We start from the raw sequence: 23,666 nt of genomic DNA on the forward strand, positions 1-23,666 counted from the left end.
TTCTTGTGGTCCAGTAAGTGAATACATGCTTATTTGAAATACTGCCCACCATAAGGCAGTAATACTTTTAGATCTCCTAAATGCAGTTAGTGAATTTATTCACTATTATGTTAAATCATAATGTGATCTGTCTGGTTTTAGCCTAATATGATATGTGAACCAAGAACTGTGTAGTGACCTGGACATAGCTCTGAGAAAATGTAAATACAGACACAATTTGGCCTTGTTGAATTGCTATCTTTTACTAAGGCTGGTGAAAGTTGAGGGACATGAATCATCAATTTCTGTATTAAATACTAAACTCTTAATAGCTGATGATTTGTGCACCATTGTATTCATATAAGAAAATATTTTTTTTTTCAATGTGAAGCTAAAAGATTTAAAAGAAAGATGGTGGTTATCAAAAAATTCAGGCTTTATAAAATATGTTACTTTATAAAAGTGGGTACTTCTCTTTTTTAGTTTCATGGTAAGACACATACCTCCCTAAGCCATGTTTTACATCTATTAACCAAATATTCTTTATGAACTTAAGTGGCCAAATAGGTTCTATTGATAGGCCAGAGAGAGGTTCTTCCTATATAAGGGTATGAAGAATAATTCTTTAATCAGTGTACTGTTTTCATCTTGGTATTTTAGCTGATGGACACTTTGTGTATCTTTAAATTAAGATTTTAATTTTTTGTTATGCTTTTGAGTCATGCTTTTAAGTCTGCTGGGACAAATTTATTTTTGTCAGTATTAAAATATTGGTCACTTTTTTCACTTTGGATTGATGTGTTACTTCTCAAATGATGGAGTTGTACAAAACCAAAACATAATTTCAGTTCATCCATTTCAAAATATTAATGTGCCTTGATCCTTTTAAAACAGTGATGAGAATAGTTTTCTCTATTTTGAAAAATTTCAGCTTTATTTAAGTAAGAATCTTAATAGTGAAAGGAGTCCCAAACTTTCTAAAATTGCAAAAACATTCTTCTTAATTTCTTTGTATCCTCTCCTCTGGTAATGAAACGTTTCTATAACATATGCAGTGTGGCATACCTGGAATAACAATCATGTCCATATTCATGCATACAGCTTCTTCTCTAGATGTTGAAATGAATACATGAATATTTGAGGGTGGGAAGAATGGAATGAGGCTAAGTAATGTATCTCTGCTCTTTTGCATTACATGTGGATAGCCTGTGCAAATATATTGCATAAAGAAGTATTATATTAATTACATAGAAGTATATTGTCAAATACCTTTTAGGCAAAGTTCCCATTCATGGGATCTTTTTATGCACATTTCAGGAGATCAGAAGTCTAAATCATTCGCCTATAATTTTGAGCCACTGATTTCTATCAGAGCATTGGCTTTTATTGCCTGAGGGACATTCCGTGAATTTTGTGGTGCTTTTCTTGTTCACCTGCCTCCCACCTCACCTGTGTATATGATATGGCTGCAGGGTGTAAGAAATTGTGAAGTTGTAATTGCTGAAAAAGATGTTTGTGTGGTCTACATGCATTTGGGAAACCTGCAATTTTACAGTAATTAAGTCAGAATTATGAAAGCTCATTTATGTTTACTATGTTTGCAGATATTCCTGCTTATGTTTTAGTGCACATAGCTTATGTAATCATTGTGCTGAGTTTATCCCATGCACTGAGCTATCAATCACACTGGGTTGCACAACATGCTAAACTATAATATTGTTGGGTAGTTTATGGTTCGGAATGTTGTGTGAATACAGCCTATTAAAATGTTATCTTCTCTGTGTTCAAGAGAAAAATCTATTTTGAATATTGCCTGTTTTCTAGGAGTAGATATATAACACGTTAAGCCATAAATCACGAGCTGCAAAAAACAACATTTAGGCTCACACAATATGCTACAGAAATGGCAAGGGTTATTTTGGCTTAGTGTGATTCATGAATCCAACCACTAAATTACAAAAGTGATCCCATCTAGCTCAGTGTTATTTGTGTTCACACGATATACTTACCTATAATCATGTTTTATTCAGTTTTATGGATTTATAAAACATGTTAAACCACAGATAAGTCATAACTTTATCAAATATTTTATGCTGAAAACTATTTGTCTAGTTTATGGCATGATGTGTTGCACACACGCAGTCAATGACTGGCTGAATTCTGAGGATGAAACTTGTTTCTTTTTCACACAAAGCATGTTCAGTTGCTAGTCTAGTATTGGTTAGCTCCAGCAAATCTCATGTTAAAAGGTAAAGGTAAAGGTTCCCCCGCACATGCATGCTAGTCGTTTCCGACTCTAGGGGCCGGTGCTCATCTCCGTTTCAAAGCCGAAGAGCCAGTGCTTGTCCGAGGACGTCTCCGTGGCCATGTGGCCGGCATGACTAGATGCCAAAGGCGCACGGAACGCTGTTACCTTCCCACCGTAGTGGTCCCTATTTTTCTACTTGCATTTTTACATGCTTTCGAACTGCTAGGTTGGCAGAAGCTAGGACGAGTAACAGGCACTCACTCGGCTACGCGGCACTCGGGATTCGACTCGCCAAACTGCCGACCTTCTGATCAACAAGCTCAGCGTCCTAACCCACTGAGCCACCGCATCCCTCTAATCTCATGTTAGTTATATATAATAAGTGACCCTGAAAATATATATTTACTTCAAAAGATGCATTCCATGATTATCTTGAACAGTAGAACATAATTAATGTAAATCAGTATAGATAGGAAAAAAAGAGCGGCGTGGTGCCCTATTGGTGAATACGCTTGTTGACAACTTGGAAGGTTGAGAGTTCAATCCTAGGTAGCAGCAGATGTTTCTCTCCTAGGGTGCGAAGAAAAAATATATGCTGCAAACTCTGCAAACTCCCAGTAGGCATCATGAAAGGCATCTAGCCAGTAAATGCTCAGGTCCATCCATGTGCCCCAACTCTCCTGAATAGGGATTACAGGGTTGTAAAGAGAGTATAGATAGGAAAAAAAACATTTTCATAAACATTTTCAAATATGAATTACACATAATTATTATGTTCAGAGATATGAGGTCTGTTTATATTCTGCCTCTAATATGTAAATTTCCAGGAAGGCAATTTTGATGTGAACCATCTTTGAGAAGATTCAAAACCTTGTGCACTTGTGCAGTACCCAAATACTGTGTTGCCACAATACAAATACATGATCACAGAAATAACCACTTCTGTCTTATTTATCAGTTTAGGTTTAATACATGCTAGCTATCTCATTTTAGTGATATCTATATCTATATCTATTTGGTCACTGACCAAATAAGCATTTTGATTTTGCACTCTACATATATTATCTTGGGCTCATTAATGATTGATCCATCCCCCAAATTGAAATGAGAAGCACAATATTTAACAACCATAGAGATATTTTCCAGATAATCAGACTTTTTGGAAAATATATAGGTCAGGAAAGCTATTAGGTCTTATTGCTTTTATATAACTTGCTTCAACAGTTTCGCAGAGATGTTACATTGAAGTCTTTCAAACTAAGTCCAGGTTGTTTTATTCAGAGGTTGCATCCTATACCTATTTAGTTAAGAAGAAGTGATGCTGAAAGCAAGAGGTCTTGTTTTTTAATCGACATATACAGGACGTTCCAATACATAATTTTTATTCTCTGCAACGAAGAATCGTGCGAAACTGCAATATACTTGAATCTTCATCATAATCATACCGCTTTTTATCGCCGTTTACTGCAATTGTTTGTAGACATAAAACAATAAGCTGCAGTGGGCTCGCAGATCTGATTCGAGGCGACGTTTTGAAACAGGCGAACAATTTGGAAAACGCTGTACTCTCCCACCTGCTTCATTAGGGAAAAGTGGCATTTTTCTTTTCTTTTTTTTTGACTCTCTAGGCGACCCGTCCGCTGCCACGGTTCTATTGGCTGGAAGGATATCAGCTGATCTTTCCCCAGTCACTTTCAATATGGCGCTGACGGTATAAGCTGTGCTGGGGAACGTGGACATTAGTTCTGATTGGTTGTGCTATACATAGGGGAGCTTATATCGTGGGCCTTTCTTTAAGTCTTTAAGTCTCCCCCCCTTTCCCCGCCTGATTTCTTGAGAGAGACTTATAGTTCCTTATCCTTTGCCTGATGCGTGGCTTGATCCAGCTTACAGCAAAAACAGAAACGTTCGAGGTCGGTGTTGCCTCCCTCAGAGAACTCAGATTTCAGCCCTCCAGCTGCCTCCCCTCCACGTATTTGCAGTTGCGTGCGAAGGCTTGTGGAGAAATAATGCTAGTCTACAGTTCATTGAAAATTACACGTTGGCTGTAGAGTAAGTGTAAAATAATAAGAGTTAAAATTATTTTACTTAATTCTGTGCTATTCCAGTTACAATTAAGATTCTTTAGGTTAAGATAAAATTGAATGTTTATCAAGAGGTAACAGTTAAATGCCCAGGCCCCATCTCTGAGATGGGGAAGGTTGTGTGCCTCAAGAATTTTCTGTTGGTCATTACTGTTTCTAATACCAAGTAGTGATAGTATTTCTCTAAACTGTAATTGAGAAATAGTCTTGCAAAAATAAGTTTATGATCATTTCTTTGCAGAAGAAGAGGTACAAACAAAATGTGCCCTTATTTTATATGAAAATTATAAAATTCAGTGAGAAAGTTTGCCACTGTACAATCATGTTCTGTTCCCCCCCCCAAAATAAAAAAAATCTGTATTTCAGGATTTGTTCAGGCCATAGAATCCATTAGTTTTAAAATAATCTGGAACTTGTGCTCAAGAGGCAAATTAATGAGTTATGAGCACCTCTTGGAGATGGGCTTTGGCATATTAATTGATAAGCTCCCTTTCTGTTGTACCTTCCCTCCCTCCCATCCAGGACATAGCACAGAAGTGTTGCTTGAGTAGAGTCCATAAAATTGTCTGGGACACTACGCACCCTCTTCACAACCTGTTTTCCTTGTTACCTTCTGGGTCGAGGCTCCGTGGTATCCAAAGCAGAATATCCAGATTCAGCCAGTTTTGTTCCATATAAACTTTGTGAATTTTCAAGCTTCCTCCTGCCATTATATATTCAAGATGGACAATGTTTAATATTCATATGTTATGTATATGTAGGAGTGTAGGTCTACACATATGTTGTGTATAGTATGTATATATTGTATATAGTATGTTTAGGTGTGTGTCATGTATGTGTTCACTTTGAGAGTGGGCAACTAAATTTCATTTTTGATATGTGTCGTGCCCACAGTAAAAAAAATGACAATAAAGGTTATCTTATCTTATAAAACTTGCTATATATGCTCCTGGGAAGTGAACTTTTTTTACCTTTAATCTCTCTCACAACCCTAGTGTTGTAAGGAACAGTTTGAGAAACCTTGTGCTACCTGACATGGGTGTGCATTGGGCAAGGCTATATGTACATTATTATTATTTTATTGTTATTGTTGTTGTTATTGTTGTTGTTGTTATTATTATTATTATTATTATTATTATTATTATTATTAGGATTTATATACCGACCCTCTCTCGGGGCAATGTACAGGGCAATTAAAACACTATATACAACACATAATATACAAAAATTAAAATAAATTAAACCAAGTAGCCCTAAACAATAAAACACGTTGTAAAATGTAAAATTTAAAATATAAAATCCCAGTCCCTCAGTCCAGGCCGGCAAGTTCAAATAGCCAAGTCTTCAGGTCGCAGCGGAAAGAGCGAAGGTCGGGAGCCATCCGGAGCTCAACAGGGAGCTGATTCCAGAGGGCAGGCGCGCCCACAGAGAATGCTTTCCCCCTGGGGGCCGCCAGTCGATATTCCCTGACCGACGGCACCCTGAGGAGGCCCTCTCTGTGGGAGCGCACAGGACGATGGGAAGTTAACGCCGGCAAAAGGTACTCCCGTAAATAATCCGGACCCATGCCATTTAGGGCTTTGTAGGTCATCACCAGCACCTTAAATCTCACCCGGAAGGCAACTGGAAGCCAATGCAGCTCGCGGAGCAGAGGTGTTAGGTGGGAGTATTGGGAGACCCCCATCACAACCTGCGCGGCCGCATTCTGCACCAGCTGGAGCCTCCGAGTAGTATTCAAGGGCAGCCCCATGTAGAGAGCGTTGCAGTAGTCTATCCATGATGCATAAATCCATGGATTATCCATTTTACCCTATGTGTTGCAGAGGTTTAGGCTGTAAAATTAATTTATGGTTTGGTGTGTAATGCAAACCTAGAAAATTGGCTTGATTAAACTGTTAAATGAATCACAGTTAAGTTCACTGGGATGGTAAGTGTTACAATAGGTGAGTATAATATGAAATACTCTATTCTTGGGAGTTGTATCTAAATTTAGAGCAGAAGTGGAAATTCAGCGTATTTGCAGTAAAATAATTTTTCTTTTCTTTTCAGAAAATAGTTTAAAAAAAACTGATGACAAATAAATGTGTCTGAGGACTTGGCTGAGACTTGCCTTGGCTTCATATAGGAATGAAGCAACTCTAATTACAATTTCAGTCAGAAATCAATCTTTTAACAAAGGCATTGAGGGTAATCGGAATCAAGACATGGAAACAGAAAGCTGTAATCTGGAGCAAAACATGGCTCAGTCACCTACCGTGAGTACAAGTGGTGGCAGTGAGCCAGCAGAAAATGGTGAGAAAATAATCACAGAAGGAAAAGCAAAAGTGATTTTCCCAAATGCCAATGAAGTGTTCTATAACCCCGTCCAAGAGTTCAACAGAGACCTTACGTAAGTAGGGAATGGGGTGACTTCACAAGCTGTTGGATTTTTTTCAGAAGTTCGATGAATGAATGAAGTTGGAATGAAGTTGGAATGAAGTAATGATAGGAGAGTTTATCCCTTTGGGATTTTTTTGGTGGTGGTGGTGGGGAAAGAGGATACAGTTGGAATAACAAGTTGGAATTAATTTGGAGTTAGCTTTATTATGAAAATATTATCTTTTACCTGAGAAAGAAGAGATGTTCTCCTGTGATTAGCTTCAGAGCATATATTTCGTTAGGTTCTATCTTCCTTGTCTGAAGATCATTTTCATTAGCAAAGGGGTTCTGTCTGTATCTTTTCACTTTCTAAAAGCCTTTGGGAGGAACTGCTATTTATTGCCACAGGAATCCTCAAGGGGACTGGCTATGTATTCAAGCATATCTACTCTTAACTTTTCCCTACTTAAAGATCTTTTTTGTAAAAGTGATTTAGTGTTCCATTTCGTGGACTAATCAGGCTGTAGTTGTCCTTGATGTTCATTTTTATTTTTCCCTGTATTCCTTTTCTGAAAGAACCCCAATTGGTATCAAATAGTAGATAATGGGTTTGTTTAGATATTGTCAGAGTGCATAGCTTTAGCAAGCTCCAAGTAGGATTTTGTGTTATATTTTTTTTTACTTTCCAGTGTAATTTTTATTAATATGACAGTCTGTAATCATAATGTAAAAGGAACAATGTCGGAAAATGTTCATTTAGTAAGTGTATTTTCAAATTTACTACATATGTGGAACTTTGAGCAATGCAATGAGATTCAAACAGTTCTTGTAGATAAATACTGAGAGTTCTGAACTGATGTGCTGAGCAAATGATTTCAACATAATGTTATTAGTACAACATTGCTATCTATGGAGTTCATTTTTAGTGGAGAAAAATATATGCAAAATTGGAAAGTGAAAGTCATTTTTTAATTACTGCAAGGCTTGTGGGATATTTTATTCATTGAAGTAGTTTCATAAGTATGTAGTGCTATATATCAGGCAAACTGATGTTTCATGCTGCATAACAAGGAAAAAAGTGTGCTGTTATATTAATAAGGTAAGCAAACAATAGATCAGAAATCAATTTCTGGTAGACTATGTAATACTTGATGCTTATGTACATTTTATAAAAATTCCTGGAATTTGGTCTAATTTAGCAGTAATGATGCAAATTACATATTTTGAGTTAATACAAAATAAATACATATTAAGCTATAAAAACATCTGTCTGCACTCTTGCTTTTAAAAGCTATTGGTATAATATAGATGCAATAATTTATTAAAATTATGTGCCACCCAACTCCCAGCAATATGAAAACTGGTAGGAAAGAAGAAATATATACAGGTGAAGACACCTTACTTGTCTTCTTGCTTCTTAGACCTAAGAAGTGATGCTGATTTGTCCTTTTACTTGAAAGCATTTTTGAAATGATTGATAGTTTTGGATTCTGAATTATGTAATGATCCTTTGTAAAAGTCCTGCATTCTTGAAAGGACTGAATGCAGGCACAGTAGATATTTAATCTTGTGTATATTCTCGCACATTAAATCTGTAATATGTGCCATTTTTCTCACATTTAGGTGTGCCGTTATTACTGAATTTGCTCGTCTGCAGCTCTCATCCAAAGGAATTAGGAGTGAGTGGCAATGCTTTCATCACTATTCCATCTAAGGTCCATCAGGTGAAAAACAGAGATGTATGAGAAGCAAAATGTAGATATTCACTTTTATTGTTTTGTAGTAACAATATGGACTTATTTTCCTGCCTGCAGAGAAAGAATGTGTATGCATTTTTAATAATAAAAAAACTTAATTGGGACTTAACAAGGCACTATTTTGAATTCCTCCCTCGGGTTATTAGAAAAAGGGGTTTTTTAGTGGCTGTGAAGTGAAATAAGCAGACCCACTTTTAATTTTCAGGAATTGTCCCTAGAAGAACAATACAGAATGTTTTAATCTTCTGTAATTTGTTCTTGTTGCTTTTTAGCTAAGATTCCATTTTATAGTTTTAAAAAGACCAACTGCAGTTTACTTACATAATTGGAATTATGAATAGATTTTTGACAGTAAGGTGCTCCATACACCTATAAGTATGTTTAGGTTTTCAGTAGTGGCAAAGTTAAACAGAAGAGGCAGCCTTGCAGTTATATTTATAGTAGGAGAAAACATCATTTAAAGGAGTTGAATATTTGATAATTATATAAAAAGATTTAAAATATTGAACATTTGTTCAGACAAGATACCAAAATACAGACAAGATACTGCCCCATCTTTTTTCTCCAGTTGCAGTCCCTGGGGAAGAAAATGCCTCTAAAGTGATTGTTGATCTCTCTGAAAAGGAAAAAGATGATAACTTGGAACAACTGAATTATAGAGATACTCCAGATGAGGAGACTGCTACAGTTGCAGAAGTGGGTGAAGTATGCCAGGTATTGTATCTATGTTTCCACATTGGGGTTTTGAGGGTGGATTGGATAATCACTCCATTGGCCATTACCAGCCTGTTGTTGCCCAGATATATTTGATAAAGTTTCTATCATTGGTGCAATGGTTGGAATGCAGTACTGTAGGTAAACTATGCCCGCTGCCAGGAGTTAGATACTGGCTGGCTCATGGTTGACTCAGCCTTCCATCCTTCCAAAGTTGGTAAAATGATGGCCCAGATTGTTGGAGGCAATATGCTGACATGGTAAACTGCTCAGAGGGTGCTGAAAAGCACTGTTGGAGTGGTATATAAGTGCTATTGCTATCATTCACAGCTATCATAATCTTTGGCTGTTCTTGGTGGGAGATTGTTTGCTTGCTTGCTCATTCATTCATTCATTCATTCATTCATTCATTCATTCATTCATTCATTCATTGTTTATACTTCTCCCACAATCCAGAGACTCTCAGCGGCATACATTAAGTATAAAACCAAATAAACTATCAATGCAATAATAAAACAACCCAACCCAAGTTTTTGACCCTGGCAATTGTCTAGACTAGTCTCTGCACTTTTCTTGGCAAGGTTTTTTGAAGTGGTTTGCATAGCGCAAAAAGAGTATTGAAGCTGTTTGCATAGCATGTCTGCAGCTCCCAGTTCCAACTGCCGCTTTTGATGTGTACATGAGCAGACAGCTTACTCTGTGCAATCCTTTCCTCTCCAATCTCTCTCTACTGCAAGTGGGGGGGGGGAATTCATAGATGAGGCACAGGAGAATGTGTGTTGACACTAATGGCAATCGCGTGACTAAGGAGTGCTAAAGGTTGTAAATTGGCCATAAAGTTATTTTTTCAGCATAGTCGTAACTTTGAACATTTGCCGAAGAAGTAGTCAGTAAGCGAGGACTACCTATATTACATAGTCAAGATCTATCTTTTCCCTGTAGGGAGCTTAGGAAGGCATATAGCCTTCTCTTAAATAGAACGCAACAAGGATATAACAAAACAAAAGTCATTTATGAAAATATGTCATCCTCCTAGATCTCATACGCTCTCCCACAAAAACATTAGCACTTTGATGAGATTTCACGTGAAAACATTAAATTCTGATATGATTTAGTTTACTCATGATTATATGACCATTTAATTTGACTTGAGACAATTAGAAGATTTTGCAGATGTCACTTAGTTGAGCCTCCCTACACAGTGCTGACTATCAAGCTTTACATTCCAAGCTTTATGTTTGTATTATATTTGTATCCCATAATTCAATATTACCTTGATATGTGCAGTTTAAAATATAAAAATAAAAACAGCATAATTAACAATCAATATATTTCATATTGATTGAGCTAACAGTTAAAAACATGATGGAAAGAATGGTGTTTTGCCCTGAATCTTGGGAGGGGGGCTTACCACATCTCCTTGGGAGATGCTTTGATAGCCTGAGAGAAGAGAAGACCTTTCCTTCATGGCTGGGCTGAGCTGGGATCTTCAGACCAGAGCATTGAGCCAATGACACAGCTCTGTCTACAGAGTAATATACTATAAATCTGGTCTGCATCAGAGGCTTTCTTCATGGTATATCATTGCAGCATGAACTATATAAGCATGAAATAACCCATTCCTTATGTTAGAATGTATTTTGTATTGCAACAACTACAGAATTATTCAGCACTGTTTAGTTTGCATCTATGGTTATAATCTTATGGTTCCTTTTGTTCTGAGGAGAGTTTCCTGTGTGACAGTTGAAAAACAGTTAAGCAGCAAGCCCCATGGTGACTGTACACTGAACACTTTATTTGATCGTTATGGCTACGTAACCATCCTCTGCTACCAATCTGTATGGCTATATAATAATCCTTTGCTACCATTTCTATAAAATAAAACAGAATTTTCTAACAGGTTATGGTCCCAGTACCCACAGCTTCAACTCAGTATAAACCCAGTGTAAGCCCAGATTAGAGGAAAATATAAAGTTCAGCACAGAACAGAGCAAATCAGTCATAGCCAGCTACAGCAAATAAGTGCAAGGTACAGCAACAGAAAGAAGACTGCAACAGAATAAAAGAAAATGGTCAGTAATAAAGCTGAGACAAAGCTTTCATTTGCAAATCTGACAAACCAGAACTACCAGTCTTGGAAATTCAAGATGAAAATGCTGCTAATAAGGGAAGGTACATGTAAATGTACAAATGAAGCTAGGCCAGAACAACCTTCAGATGAATGGATAGAGAAAGATCAGAAAAATCTGAGAGCACAAGCTCTCTTAGCATAGAAGATGATCAAATCGTACATATATGTAAATGTGAAACTGCTAAGGAAATGTGGGAAGGATTACAAAAGGTGCATGAAAGAGCTAGTCTAAGTAATAAATATTTGATTAGAAAGCTATGCCAAACCAAGCTGACGAAAGGCCAGGAAATGCAGGATTATATAAGGCATACCTTGGAAATGCTTGAATGCCTGAGGGGTATAGGAGAAGAAATAAAAGATTTTCATGGTGCAGCACTATTATTTAGTGGTTTATCAGAACGTTATGCAAGGCTTGTCTGATGCACATCCAGATGACAATCTTGGAATATGTTAAGGGCAAGCTTATAGATGATATAAGCGTAAAACAAAAAGCATTAATAGTGACAGTATTTCTGTTGCAAGTGTGAAGAAAGAAACTGGTTTTTCTTCAGATAGTAATTATATTTTTCAATCCAAAAGTTGCACCTCATCTTTGAAAGCTTGGTGTGTTGATTCAAGAGCTACGAGTTACATGACAAATGACAGAAATTACTTTACTCACCTTGACCAAAGTAAAACAGAAAACATCACCACAGGTAGTGGGCAAATAATAGAATCGGAAGGAATAGGAGAGGGTTTTCTTTACTGTCCTATTTATCAGGGTATCACCAGAAAGATACTTGTGAAAAATGTATTTTCCAGCTCTGGAAGAAGTTCACAAAATAAGGCAATGTAGTGACCTTTAAAGGGGATACTTGGATTATCACAAAAGGGGATATTGTACTTTCAAGGGCTAAAATTACAGATAAACTATATCAGCAGAACTGCAGTCAGGTAGTTAATACTGCCAAGAAGGAAAACACTCAAATTGTGTTCACCCATGGCATAGACGATTTGGACACAGAAGCCTTGTTATAATAAATTAACTGAGAAAGATTATTCATGTGGAATAAAAGAAGAAACCAGGCCACAAAAGGTTTCAGCCAGGAGATACACGAGAAGCAATAAAGGCATCCCAACTAAAAGTCTGTTGTATGTTGCTCATGAATATTAAAACCCAGAGATGAGAAGGAGAATCCAAAAGAAATTGCAACCTGCTCCCCCAGCCAGGCCCAGCCGGAGCCAGAGCCTCAGCAGCTCCAGTGCCAACTCTTCGGAGAGCCAAGGCTAAAGCCACAGCAGCAGCGCCAGCTCTGTGTACCTCCAGGACAGCAAGAAGAAGAAGAAAAAGGATGAGAAGAAGCATAAGAAACAGGAAACAGAACTAAGATCAAAATTAGACTGTTATAAGAAGTAGTTGTTCAGTGGGGGTGTTGGAATACATGTTAGAATGTGCTTTGTATTGCAACAGCTACAGAATTATTCAGCCGGAAGATGGCAGTGTTTAGTTTGCATCTATGGTTGGTTCCTTTTGTTCTGAGGAGAGTTTCCTGTGACAGTTGAAAAACCGTTAAGCAGCAAGGCCCATGGTGATTGTACACTGTACACTTTATTTGATCAGTATGGCTATGTAACCATCCTTTGCTACTAATCTGTATGGCTATATAATAATCATCTGCTATCATTTCTATATAATAAAACAGAATTTTCTAACACCTTACAACTGGGATTTGACTGATCACTTTCTGTGATCACCCTCTAATAATTCTTTTGAAGTAAAGAATCTAGGACTTTGGAATAGTTGCTCATTTCTGCATAAGCTAAAGGAATCAAAAGGTCCACTTTAAGATACGATGCAAGCTTTTGAATTGTTTTGCGCAGGGATAGTGGTCAAGCACCGTAAAACACTTAGACACAATCTGAACATTTCTGTTTGATATTTTTGAAACTGTCAGAGCCACTTTGGAAGTTGAAGCAGGGATGATCCACATAGTTTCAGGTCACATATTGAGCTTTTTAAAGTTAGTTGCAATATTTCTTCCAGTTTGTCTTTAACTTTTTTCCTGCCTTTTACAGGAGGGACTCAAAGTGCTGGAGGCTCTGGCTGCTTCTGGACTGCGTTCCATCCGGTTTGCAAAGGAAGTGCCTGGCATTCACAGTGTGGTAGCTAATGATAATTCTTCTAAAGCTGTTGAATTCATCACCCAAAACATTAAGCTCAATGGCGTGGAGCACCTGGTGACTCCAAGCTTGTCAGATGCTCGGTTAGTAGACTTCTATACAAGAGAGGGATGCCAATTATTTCTTTTTTTTAATCCTTTGACCATTTAACATCCTGAGGCATAGCAGATAAACTCTTGCTTTGCAAAGGAAATAGGATTTTTGTATAACATAGTTGAACTTTGACAATAAAGGTTCATTTCATTTAATAGTAACAGTGGGAGTAAAAAAAAAGGAAGAGCAAATTAGATTCATGCAAACTCACTGAGGCCCTTTGTAATACTTGACTGACTTATATTCTTTAATATAGAATAGCATGCAAATTCGTTCAGTGAGCCTTGGGGAGTGATAATATTGTTTTTATTTTATGTCTTGAGCTAATTCTAACTATGAGAAAAGCCATTTACAAAAAAACTTCTTGTACTGAGAACAGTTTGTACTATCCTTTTGTTTTGACACGATCAGGTAAATATTCTGTTGTAATAAATGAGGTGGGGAGAATTTATAAAGTTTGAATACTGTTTAGCCTTCCATGTTTTTCTGCGCTGTCATAATTGATTATGTGGTGTTAAGTTAGTTTTCTGACAGCTAACAAAGATGATAAGAAACCTCACGATAATAAATGAGAAAGCCAATGCTTATCTGCACACTGCATGAACCTTGGTCTCAACAAAAGGGCCAGTCAGATGTATGCTAAGAAGCGCAGTGGCTCAGTGGCTTAATGATGCTGGAGATGGTCTCGGCTTCTGTGGTTTGAGCTTTAAGCACTGTGTGGCTGGGTAAGCATCTGTTACTCGCCTCAGCTTCTGTCCACCTAGTAGTTCAAAAGCATCTTCTATGCAAGTAAATAAATAGTTACCACTTTGGTGGGTAGAGGAACTGGCGCTCTCTGTACAGGCAGTCAGACTTCTGACGGCTCTGAACCTTCCTGGTTGTAGTGCCTGTTTGAGGGGCACCTCTGGGAAGGGAGGGGGCAGGAGGAGCCTCTCCTCTTGCTCTCTCCAGTTCGCCCTCCTGTGGCGCACTTTGGGAAGTGCGTAAGCGTCTCCCATACCAGGGGTGGTACCCCGGCAAGCCAAACTAGATCTCTGCAATAGCGTTGTGGTCTCCTGGCTACCGCAGCAACACCATAAGCTAATAATAATAGGTATATGGTACTCAGGAAGATTATCATGACTTGGGGCAGAATTGCCACTTGTGTAGGTTTGGGAAGTACAGCTGAATCACTGCTGAATGGAGACAATATGCAGGTCCTGTATTTCAGCTGCGTTTCTAATTATCCCATTCTTCAGTCTGTCATCAGGGCACAATGTCTACGTATTGCTTAAAAAATAAGAATGCGTGAAGGAGTTAATTTTCTTGAATTTCCATCTCTTTCTATTTTTGTGCCAGCGAAAACATCCTCTCTTTATTGAGCAATTTATCCATCTACGCCCCTCTTCTTCTATGGAATTAAGTTGGAGAAACTCTTTGACTTGCATTAGATATGTATTCATTGGCCTAATCTTTTGCTGATCTAGAATCATATTATGGGCATGCCTCATAATGAAAGTAATCTCTATATGAGCAGCCAGCCTGCCAGGGAAAATAGCTGATCTTTCATTTTAGGCACATATACCAAATGCTTTAGCATAGAGAAGGCTTAACTGAGCTTCCTTTTCAACTGAAGCACGCATCTACTGTTTCATAGAATTTCCTGCTTCCTCCTTTCTATCTATTGGATGTACCACACCTAATCATGTCTGTCTGTCACTGTCTGTCGGTCCGTCCGTCTCTCTCTCTTGTGCAGGATGCTGTTATATCGCAGAAAGGCAGCTAAAGAATTCTTTGATATTATTGATCTGGACCCATACGGCAGCCCTTCTGGTTTCTTGGATGCTGTGGTGCAGTGTGTGAGGGATGGAGGTGAGTTGATTCTTTTTTCCAGTTTTAGGTATTGTTCTTAATTGTGAATAAGGGCTGCTTAGAATATTGTTTTTTTTTCCAGAGAGTTTTCTTCATAAAGGTTTCCACCTTTTTTTAATGGCAAGTTAAAATAACAACATGGATTTCACGTTGTAACATTTGTTTTCCAAAATGGGGTGTATCTATAGCCATAACGTGACTCCTGCTCTGTAGGAAATTGTAGTGATGTTCCAGAGGATACAAACTCTTCAAGAGTGATTGAGCCATTATTATTTGTTTGTTCGTTTGATTTTTATCCCACCTTTATTGCTTTGTAAGTAACTCAGGGCAGCAAGCATACATAATACTCCTTCTTCCTCCAACTTTCCACACAACAACAACAACCATATGAAGGGGGTTGGGCTGAGAGTGACTAGCCTAAAGTCACCCAGGCTGTTTTCATGCCCAAGGCAGGACTAGAATTCAAACTCCTGGATTCTAGACTGGTGCCTTAACCGCTAGACCAGGGGTAGGCAACCTTGGCTCTTTTATGACTCGTGGACTTCAACTCCCAGAATTCCTGAGCCAGCCATGCTGGCTCAGGAATTCTGGGAGTTGAAGTCCACGAGTCATAAAAGAGCCAAGGTTGCCTACCCCTGCGCTAGACCAAAGAAGCTCTCAGAGTGAACATTACAGAGTAAAAGGAAGAGAACCAGGACTCTAGAGTCTGAAATTGGGCCCAAGTAGATAATACTGGCAAATTATATTGCTCCCTCTCTGTGCCTGAAACGGTAGGAAGAGCAGCCCTTTTTTGGAGAGAAGGAAGTAGAATTGCACTGGCTCAGCTGTGGGGCAGGTTCTAGAGCGAACCTCACTGACTCTTCTTGTCTGCTCCCCCTTAGCTCCTTTGGTACGTTTGGGAGAAGTGTTGGTTTGCATTGTTTTCTACAATTTGCCTTCACTAGGTCTGCTGTGTGTCACATGCACTGACATGGCTGTATTGGCCGGGAAACTGGGGGAAACATGTTACAGCAAATACGGAGGCGTGTCAATCAGCACCACCTGCTGTCATGAGTTGGTGAGTAGGAGGGCATGCCAGACCACGAGATGCTTATGTTCTGTTGCCATGTTTGATATTTCCCAAATTAGCAAGGACAGCTAGTAGTAACCGGTAAGGTCTTATAAGTATTACAGTACTGGAGTTGGGAAAGAATGGAATGGGAACATCAGGTGCTGTGAAGAATATGCAGAGGTCTTAGATATCCTCTGAAAAGCTAGCCCCATTGTGCCCAGTGCCCAAAGACAAAAGGAACCGTTGCTGCACCATCCTTTTTCTTTCAGGCCCTGCGAATTATCCTCCACAGCCTGGATCTTCGTGCCAACTGCTACCAGCGCTATATTGTTCCACTGTTGTCTGTCAGCGTGGACTTTTACATCCGTGTGTTTGTTCGAGTTTTCAGTGGACCGTCCAAGGTCAAAGCTTCTGCGAGGTGAGAAAGGCGTTTCGCCTTTTCTGCTGTGTTTCCCCTGCGGAGGGAAAACATTCAGATCTCCTGCTTGCTTTCCAACTGGTCCCAATTTCTTGCAGTCAGAAAGAGGATGTCCAGTAGAGCCGGCATGACTCAAGGCCGATACCTGGGCATCTCCTCCTTTGCACCATCTTAGGAACTCTTCTTTTCTTTCTCTTGGCAGCAAACAGGCCTTGGTTTATAACTGTGTGGGCTGTGGATCATTTCATATCCAGAGACTTGGCAAGATGGTCGGCGATGGAAAAAAGTAAGAGTTCTTTATAGTTTTGTTAGCATAGCAGCAGTTTCCTTTATTCTGCTGCCTAAAACATTTCGGTGTATAAATTCTTTTCCTGCTAGATATTTTCTCCTGCACTGGTCATAGCGGAAAACGAATTTGACAGAAACTTAGATAAGACAAAAATTCTTAGTGGAAAATATGGCCTCTCATGTACTGCCTCTCAACATTAGCAATCGACTACTCTTTTCCCCGGTCGAAGCATTGCTGCTGAGGATTCAGAGGCCTGACTCTGAGCAGTTGTTTCTGACGCTTGATCTATATTCTGCTAGTGAAGAGAGACCCGTGGGCCATTGGCCTTCAGTCTCTTGGACTTTCAGACCACCTGTGCTTGTAACATAAAGGACTCCTTTGATAAATAGGGAGGAAGCAAACTCGTCTGTTGTTACGATTTGGCTTCATGGAATCTGCTTCTCTTCTGTGTAACCCCACAGCTTCAACTATAAGGCTGCTTGTGGCCCCCCTGTAGGTCCGTCCTGTGAACATTGTCACCAGCACCACCAGGTGAGCTGGGATAGTATGTAGCCTCGTGGCTTACGTGTTCTTGGAGAAGTGGTTTTCCCCAAGCTGATATTTCCTTCTCCTCCTCCTCCTCCTCCTTGTCCTGCAGCTGGCTGGCCCCATGTGGGCAGCACCACTTCACGATTTGGGTTTTGTTCAGCGAGTCTTGTCAGCGGTTGAGAGTAACCCAGGCCGCTTTCAGACAAATCAACGGATTCAGGGCATCCTGAGCATGGTGATGGAGGTGAGGAGGATGGCTGTTTGCAGAGTGAATAGGGTGATTCTGTTTTCAGATCGCCCCCAGAAGCAAAAATGTGTCATCGAGTAGTAAAATAGTGGAGAGCTAGCCAGCAGACTGTTGTGATTCAGGGTCAGCCTGTGGGTTCGGCAGTTGGGTCGGACGAATCAGAGGAGGAGGGGGGTCTTGAAGACCTTGCTGAGGGGGTTGAAGATCTTGCTGATGATAGCCCTCAGGCAGGCCCCTCCCACTTGGTCACCATGGAGACCCAGCTGTGTGAGCCTGACAGTGTGGATGAAGATGACCCACAGCTGGCCCTGTTCAAGGACGCCCGACGCAGGAGACAGTCAAGTAGGAGTAAACAGAGGAAGGCTGTGGGGCTTCTCGGAAGGAGGCAGAGAGAGGCCACGCCCTGAACTCTTTATAAAGGGAATGTTTGGGGAGGGCTGGTTTGCTGAAAGCAACCGCTCAGATAGTGTTTCAAAGCTCCTGTATCTTGGTACGTGTCTTGTTTGTTTTTTGTAGTAATAAATTTGGCAGACGTCATTCCAGCCTCTTGCCGTTTATAAAGGGGTTGCCTTTTCTGCAGGGCCGGTAGCAGGCTGGTACAGAACACAGACCGCCATGTTTTGCAGGTAGCATTGCTCTGTTCAACCTTAGGCAGCCTTCCCCATTGCAAGGCACCGATGTTCAAGCCACGGTCTGGGTTCTTGCTAGCCCATTGACATCTTTTTTGGTAAGATAATTGTAATAGTGAACAAGCTTACCTAAAAGGGAACTTCTTCTAGTAAGCCTAAAAAGTGCCTTAAGAACGGATCATCGTTGAAAGCAGGATGTGGCTAAAACATGGTTACAGTAGTAGATATGCCTCTTCTGTAACCTCACTAGAAACTTTCCCTATATAATTAGAATCTGCTTTCCTCTGCTTGTAGGAACTACCTGATGTCCCTCTCTATTATACCCTTGATAAACTCAGTAAAACCATCCATTCTAACAGTCCTTCTCTACTGCAGTTCAGGTAAGGTGAACTTAACTAATTTGCACAAAGATCTCGTATTTAACTTTGAAAAGGAATATCCTAAGATAGGCTGTGAATGTGGCGATAGATAGGATTTCCTTGCATTTGCTGGTAAAGTTTGAATGCCATTGTGATATTGAAGAGATAATGGGGTTTTTTTTCCTGGTAGTCCTAACAATAGTGATATATTAATCAGGAGCTTGCTAAGAGCCTCACTGGTTTTTTTTTAGCAAATTATCTAGTCTCGTGAATCTGTGAATCTTTTCAAACTCAAGAGGAATAGTCATCACATGCAGATGGCTCAGGCCCCATTGCCTGACAAATATGCTGTTTAAAAGATTCCTTCTCAAGGATAAATTTTGATTTGGGTGATTTGGAAAGACAGCTTCTGAGGATCTCTAGCATGCTATATCATGTGATTTTAAGGCTATACTAAGAGTACATTTCAGAGGATGGTAGAGAAGAAGCTGTAAAAAAAAAAGCTACAGAATTTGAATATACAATATAGGAAGAAAGAAAGAAAAGATTTGACCCAATTGGAGTCTTATGTTTAGATGATTGTGCCAATTTTTCTGCTGCCTTAAAACAGATTGTTGACCTGTCTCAATTGTTGTTGGGGGTTCTGCTAATCTTTTTCCTCAGGGAGGTTAGGGCATGTTTTAATATAAGCCTTCTCTGGATTCTTTTTTAGATCAGCTCTTCTTCACGCTGGCCACCAAGTGTCGCTTTCTCATGCCTGCAAGAATGCTATCAAAACAGATGCACCACCATCTGTGCTTTGGGACATTATGCGCTGCTGGGTGAGCCTGGCCTTACTTTATCATATAAGGGAGCTTTTCTTTTCTGGCTTTATAAAAATGATTGGCACTGTATAACAACTATGGAGGCCTCTAACTCGTAAGGCTATTCCAGGCATCAGGCTTCTCACAGAGATAATTTCTGGTTTCTCCTCTAGTTTTTAGTCAAAACCAATCGGCTTAAACTGATTTCTTTCTGCATGTACGTCCTGTGTTTTTTTGTTGAAGCTTTAATAAAGATTCAGTGTGAGTTAGCCCTAAAAGATAATAATAATAATAATAATAATAATAATAATAATAATAATAATAATAATAATAATAATAATAATAATAATAATAATTCTGAGACATCCCTTCTACGGTTGGTTGCCCTTTGCTCTTCTCTACACTCTTCCTCTAAGGCAGACATGTCAAACACAAGGCCCGGGGGCCAGATCCGGCCTGCGAAGTGGTTTCATGCGGCCCACGAAGCCATCCTGGAAACAGTGAGGGAACAGCCCCCACTGCCTTGGCCCTGGCCCAGAGACCCTCCTCCTGCCAGAGACCCTCAGATCTGTCCCACTCCTGCCCAGGCCCCCATAGGCACCCTTGATGCGAACGATGTAGAGCTGGCCACGCCCACCCAGTAGGCCATACGCACTGTAGCCACGCCCACCCAGTAGGCCACGCCCACCCAGGCCACACCCACCCGGCCCCCTGAGGGCAACCGCAGTGCTGATGCGGCCCTCAGTGAAATTGAGTTTGACACCCCTGCTCTTAAGGCCCTTTTTTAGATTAAACTGCTGTTCCTTCTCTTCCTACTGCCCATCACCCCTACTTGCAGGAGCGGCTCAACCCTGTGAAACGAGAGCGCCTTTCAGAGAACAGCCCAGCTGCTCACATCCTTTCCGTGGAACCCAAGTAGGTGATTGTCACATGGTAGAACTGGGCTTGAGATGAGCAAATGTGGATTTTGAACTGAGGAACAAATTGCTCTAGGTGCAGGATATTGAAAACTTGGGATGTTTTCAAGGCGGAAACCTGAAGTTTCATACATACATACACACACACGTACATGCATACAAACATACATAACAGAGAGGATGGCGGGAGCGGGAGGAGAATCTCCCAAGAGTGTGATGTCTCTTTGCAGAGAAAAACATAAGATACTGGACTCTCCTACCACTGGCAGAACTTACTAAAAAGGCTCCTGTGGGGGGGTTAGAATTCTATCACGTGCTCTGATCTGCCCCTTATTCTGATTTTTTATACATTTTGTACAGGTTGCAGGCGTCCTTCACTGTCCGAGCAGATGCTAATCCTAAATCACGAAAACAGAGGCTCCGACGGTTCCAGATGAATCCCGAGCCCTTCTGGGGGCCTAAATCGAGAGCGAAAGCGGGGTAAAGGGATTTGAAGGGAATCACGGGGAGCTGGGAGGAAATCGGAACATCCAGATGTAAAATTCTTCTGGGATTACAACTACATCTATGATATTTGAAGGGGGAAAAAAAGCCCAGTGGTTTCTTCCTTTATAAAACTGATGCCGGATGTATTGCTTGGTCTGCGAATTACAGTCTCGTTAATAGAACTTTTATCTTGGAAGATTGTGTGGCCAAAGGAAGGGCATAGCTAGTATCTTCCTCTGCATCGTGACTCCCTTCTCAGAAAATAAAATTAAAAAAAGCCTACGCACGTATCATAGCTACAGCTCAGGCCCTTGGCTGATGTTGCCATTGCCCCTCTCTGTTGGGTGCAACCTAATCGTAGAAGGAAGGTAGGCTAGTCCTCTTGGGTGCAGAAGCAGGTGGGCATCTTTGCCACTCGCAGCTCCAAGTGTTTTTACACTGTAAAAGCTGCAGCTTTCCATTCCAGAGGGGTTTTCCATTTCCAGGCTTTGCTGCAGCTTCCCATTACGAGCCTTTTTTTGGTGTCCCTTTAAAACCAAAGGGCAGCTGCCTTTGGTTCGTGCCTTATTATTTTTCTGGGTTAGGGGCGGGATTTCCTCTTGTCTGCAGGAAAAGAGAAAATTACATCAGAACAAGAGGAAAGTGTGCGCAGAAGGGAATGATGGTTCTCACCTGAAAAACTTCCCATGCAAAAGGTTCCGGCAGGTAAGTGGCCACACTTACTCCGCGTGATAAGAAACTTAGTTAAAGGCTCACGAAAGGAAACGGGCAGCGTATTTTTGGATTCAGTTTATTGCGATAGCACAGGTCCAGGAAGAAACGTGATTGGCACGTGATGGAAAAGGATCGCGGCATTTGGCTTGCTTCATTTGGCTTCCATAACATTTGGGCATGGGATTGGATCGGTGGGTTGATATAGATGGGTTATAACACAGGTGGAAACACTTGGATCTAAAGGAAATGGGGAAAGGAAATTTCCCTTTTACTAGAGCAGCTTTTCAGGTGACTGCACTAATCTAGAACCAGGGCAGGGTCTAAGCTTCCTGGGAAAGGGGAAAAAAATAGATTGAGGGCTCTTCTCCATACAGGGGATCTGGAAACTGCAGGGGCATGCAGTTTGCCTCCTAGAAACAGAAAACATTCACAAAGTTTTGGGGGTTTTTTTTAGCCACAGATAAGTAAAGATACTAATGAGCAAGAAGTATCTGCTCTAGCTTAAGGGTGGTAGCCAGAACCAATAATCTTTCGTACCTAGCCAGTCCATCTTAACCAATGTTATAATTGACAGACAATTCCAGTTAAGTACCAGGATGTCCTCTGAAAATAGATTCGGCTGCTCCTGAGTTTAAAATGGTCTACCAAGCTAAAGTGCTGCTCGCTTGATACTTTACCAAACTGCTCAGTTTGGGCAGACCTAAGGCGGCAGCAAATATTTGAGTCTTTGCGGATGCACATTAAGACTATACAGACCATAGACACACTCAGAAAAATCTCACTGCTATTTTTGACTACTAAAGATAATGCGTGGTGAAGACAGCATCGTCCATTCCCCAGAGTTGCTGAGTGCATTATCCAGGCTTTTTCTTAAAAAGCAATCAGCTAGTTACATAAATAATATAGGTTGGACTAGGTGCAATAATATAAATGTCTTCAGTTGTTCCCAACAAATGCCATTTTCCTTCCAGGGTGACTGTACATTGGGAGACACATGCTGCTACTCTCACGAGACTCAGAGTGAAACACCGTAACAGTAGTGTGACAAAAGAGTCCTGAATGCCTGGTGTGATTTTTATTTTTGCATTTACAGGCAATCTTTATATTTTAATGACTGTCAAAATGTGCATGCCAATTAAATACTGTTATCTTTTGATGATGTTTGCGTTTGTGATTGTTTAATGGTGATGGGGGTTAACACTGGTTAACACTAAGAACCATTTCAGCTGGCTGTCTTTCCACTTTTTAAAATCTGTCTGCACCAGTCTGCAGGCAGAAAATCCCAGGTCTGAGACATTTTTATGTGACATATTGCTATTGGCAAGCAAGATGAGTAACTCTGGGTGAAACAGAGCAATGGTATGACTTGGTGTAAAGAAGCTTCCTACGATTGGCAGAAATATTATGTTTCAGGCTATATACATATAGTTCTGGTCAAAATCTCAGGGTCCCACAATTATTCCCCCCCTCCCCCCAGTTGCTTATATAAGCCCATTCATTGCGCTTTTCAAGTTGACAGTACGTCTCCCAATAAAGCTAGAATGAAGTAGCAAGTTAAGTGTCCTTAGTGGTTGCTGAGCTTGGTTATTTATTGAAGACTTTTCATTACCTAAATCAGATAACATCATCAGGTTAGCACTTTTGATGTTTCCTAGTTTGGGTAATGAACATCTGCAAGAAAACGACCAAATTCAGAGAACATCAAGACCCCGCATTTCAACCCTGACCTACAAATATTCTTAATAAGTAGCAAGTTACATAGATAAAAGGACTTTGTCCACATACACATTCCTTTCTGAAAACTGGTGCAAGTACACCTTAATAGTGAGATGTTACTGATGTGAACCAAA

General features: G+C 40.1%; 1 protein-coding gene across 4 annotated transcripts; it reads left to right on the forward strand.

Moving 5' to 3' along the window:
• Nucleotides 1-3,940: 3,940 nt before the first annotated feature.
• TRMT1 (tRNA methyltransferase 1) lies at nt 3,941-22,975 on the forward strand. 4 transcript variants are annotated; one of them, XM_083354123.1, is made up of 17 exons: nt 3,941-4,285; nt 6,368-6,700; nt 8,293-8,348; nt 8,995-9,140; nt 13,327-13,514; nt 15,260-15,375; nt 16,320-16,432; nt 16,696-16,844; nt 17,047-17,130; nt 17,595-17,664; nt 17,771-17,905; nt 18,832-18,917; nt 19,609-19,717; nt 20,538-20,614; nt 20,977-21,096; nt 21,687-21,807; nt 22,788-22,975. In XM_083354123.1, exons 2-17 carry the CDS (start codon nt 6,393-6,395, stop codon nt 22,848-22,850), a joined length of 1,941 nt encoding a protein of 646 aa, XP_083210249.1. In that variant the 5' UTR covers nt 3,941-4,285; nt 6,368-6,392; the 3' UTR covers nt 22,851-22,975. The 4 variants fall into 4 exon arrangements, with proteins under 4 accessions (XP_083210249.1, XP_083210250.1, XP_083210251.1 ...); XM_083354124.1 differs by having other exon boundaries at nt 3,941-4,279; nt 6,361-6,700; XM_083354125.1 differs by lacking the exons at nt 21,687-21,807; nt 22,788-22,975 and having other exon boundaries at nt 20,538-20,618.
• The last annotated feature ends 691 nt before the right edge of the window (nt 22,976-23,666 follow it).

This window comes from Vipera ursinii (genome assembly GCF_947247035.1).
Source record: "Vipera ursinii genome assembly, chromosome: 2".
Lineage (NCBI taxonomy): Eukaryota > Metazoa > Chordata > Lepidosauria > Squamata > Viperidae > Vipera > Vipera ursinii.

Coding starts and splice junctions, on each gene's coding strand:
- TRMT1 (XM_083354123.1), top strand. CDS start 6,393: ATGTGTCTGAGGACTTGGCTGAGACTTGCCTTGGCTTCATATAGGAAT. Junction 16,845..17,046: donor AAGGTCAAAGCTTCTGCGAG/GTGAGAAAGGCG, acceptor TTCTCTTGGCAG/CAAACAGGCCTTGGTTTATA. Junction 17,131..17,594: donor ATGGTCGGCGATGGAAAAAA/GTAAGAGTTCTT, acceptor GTAACCCCACAG/CTTCAACTATAAGGCTGCTT.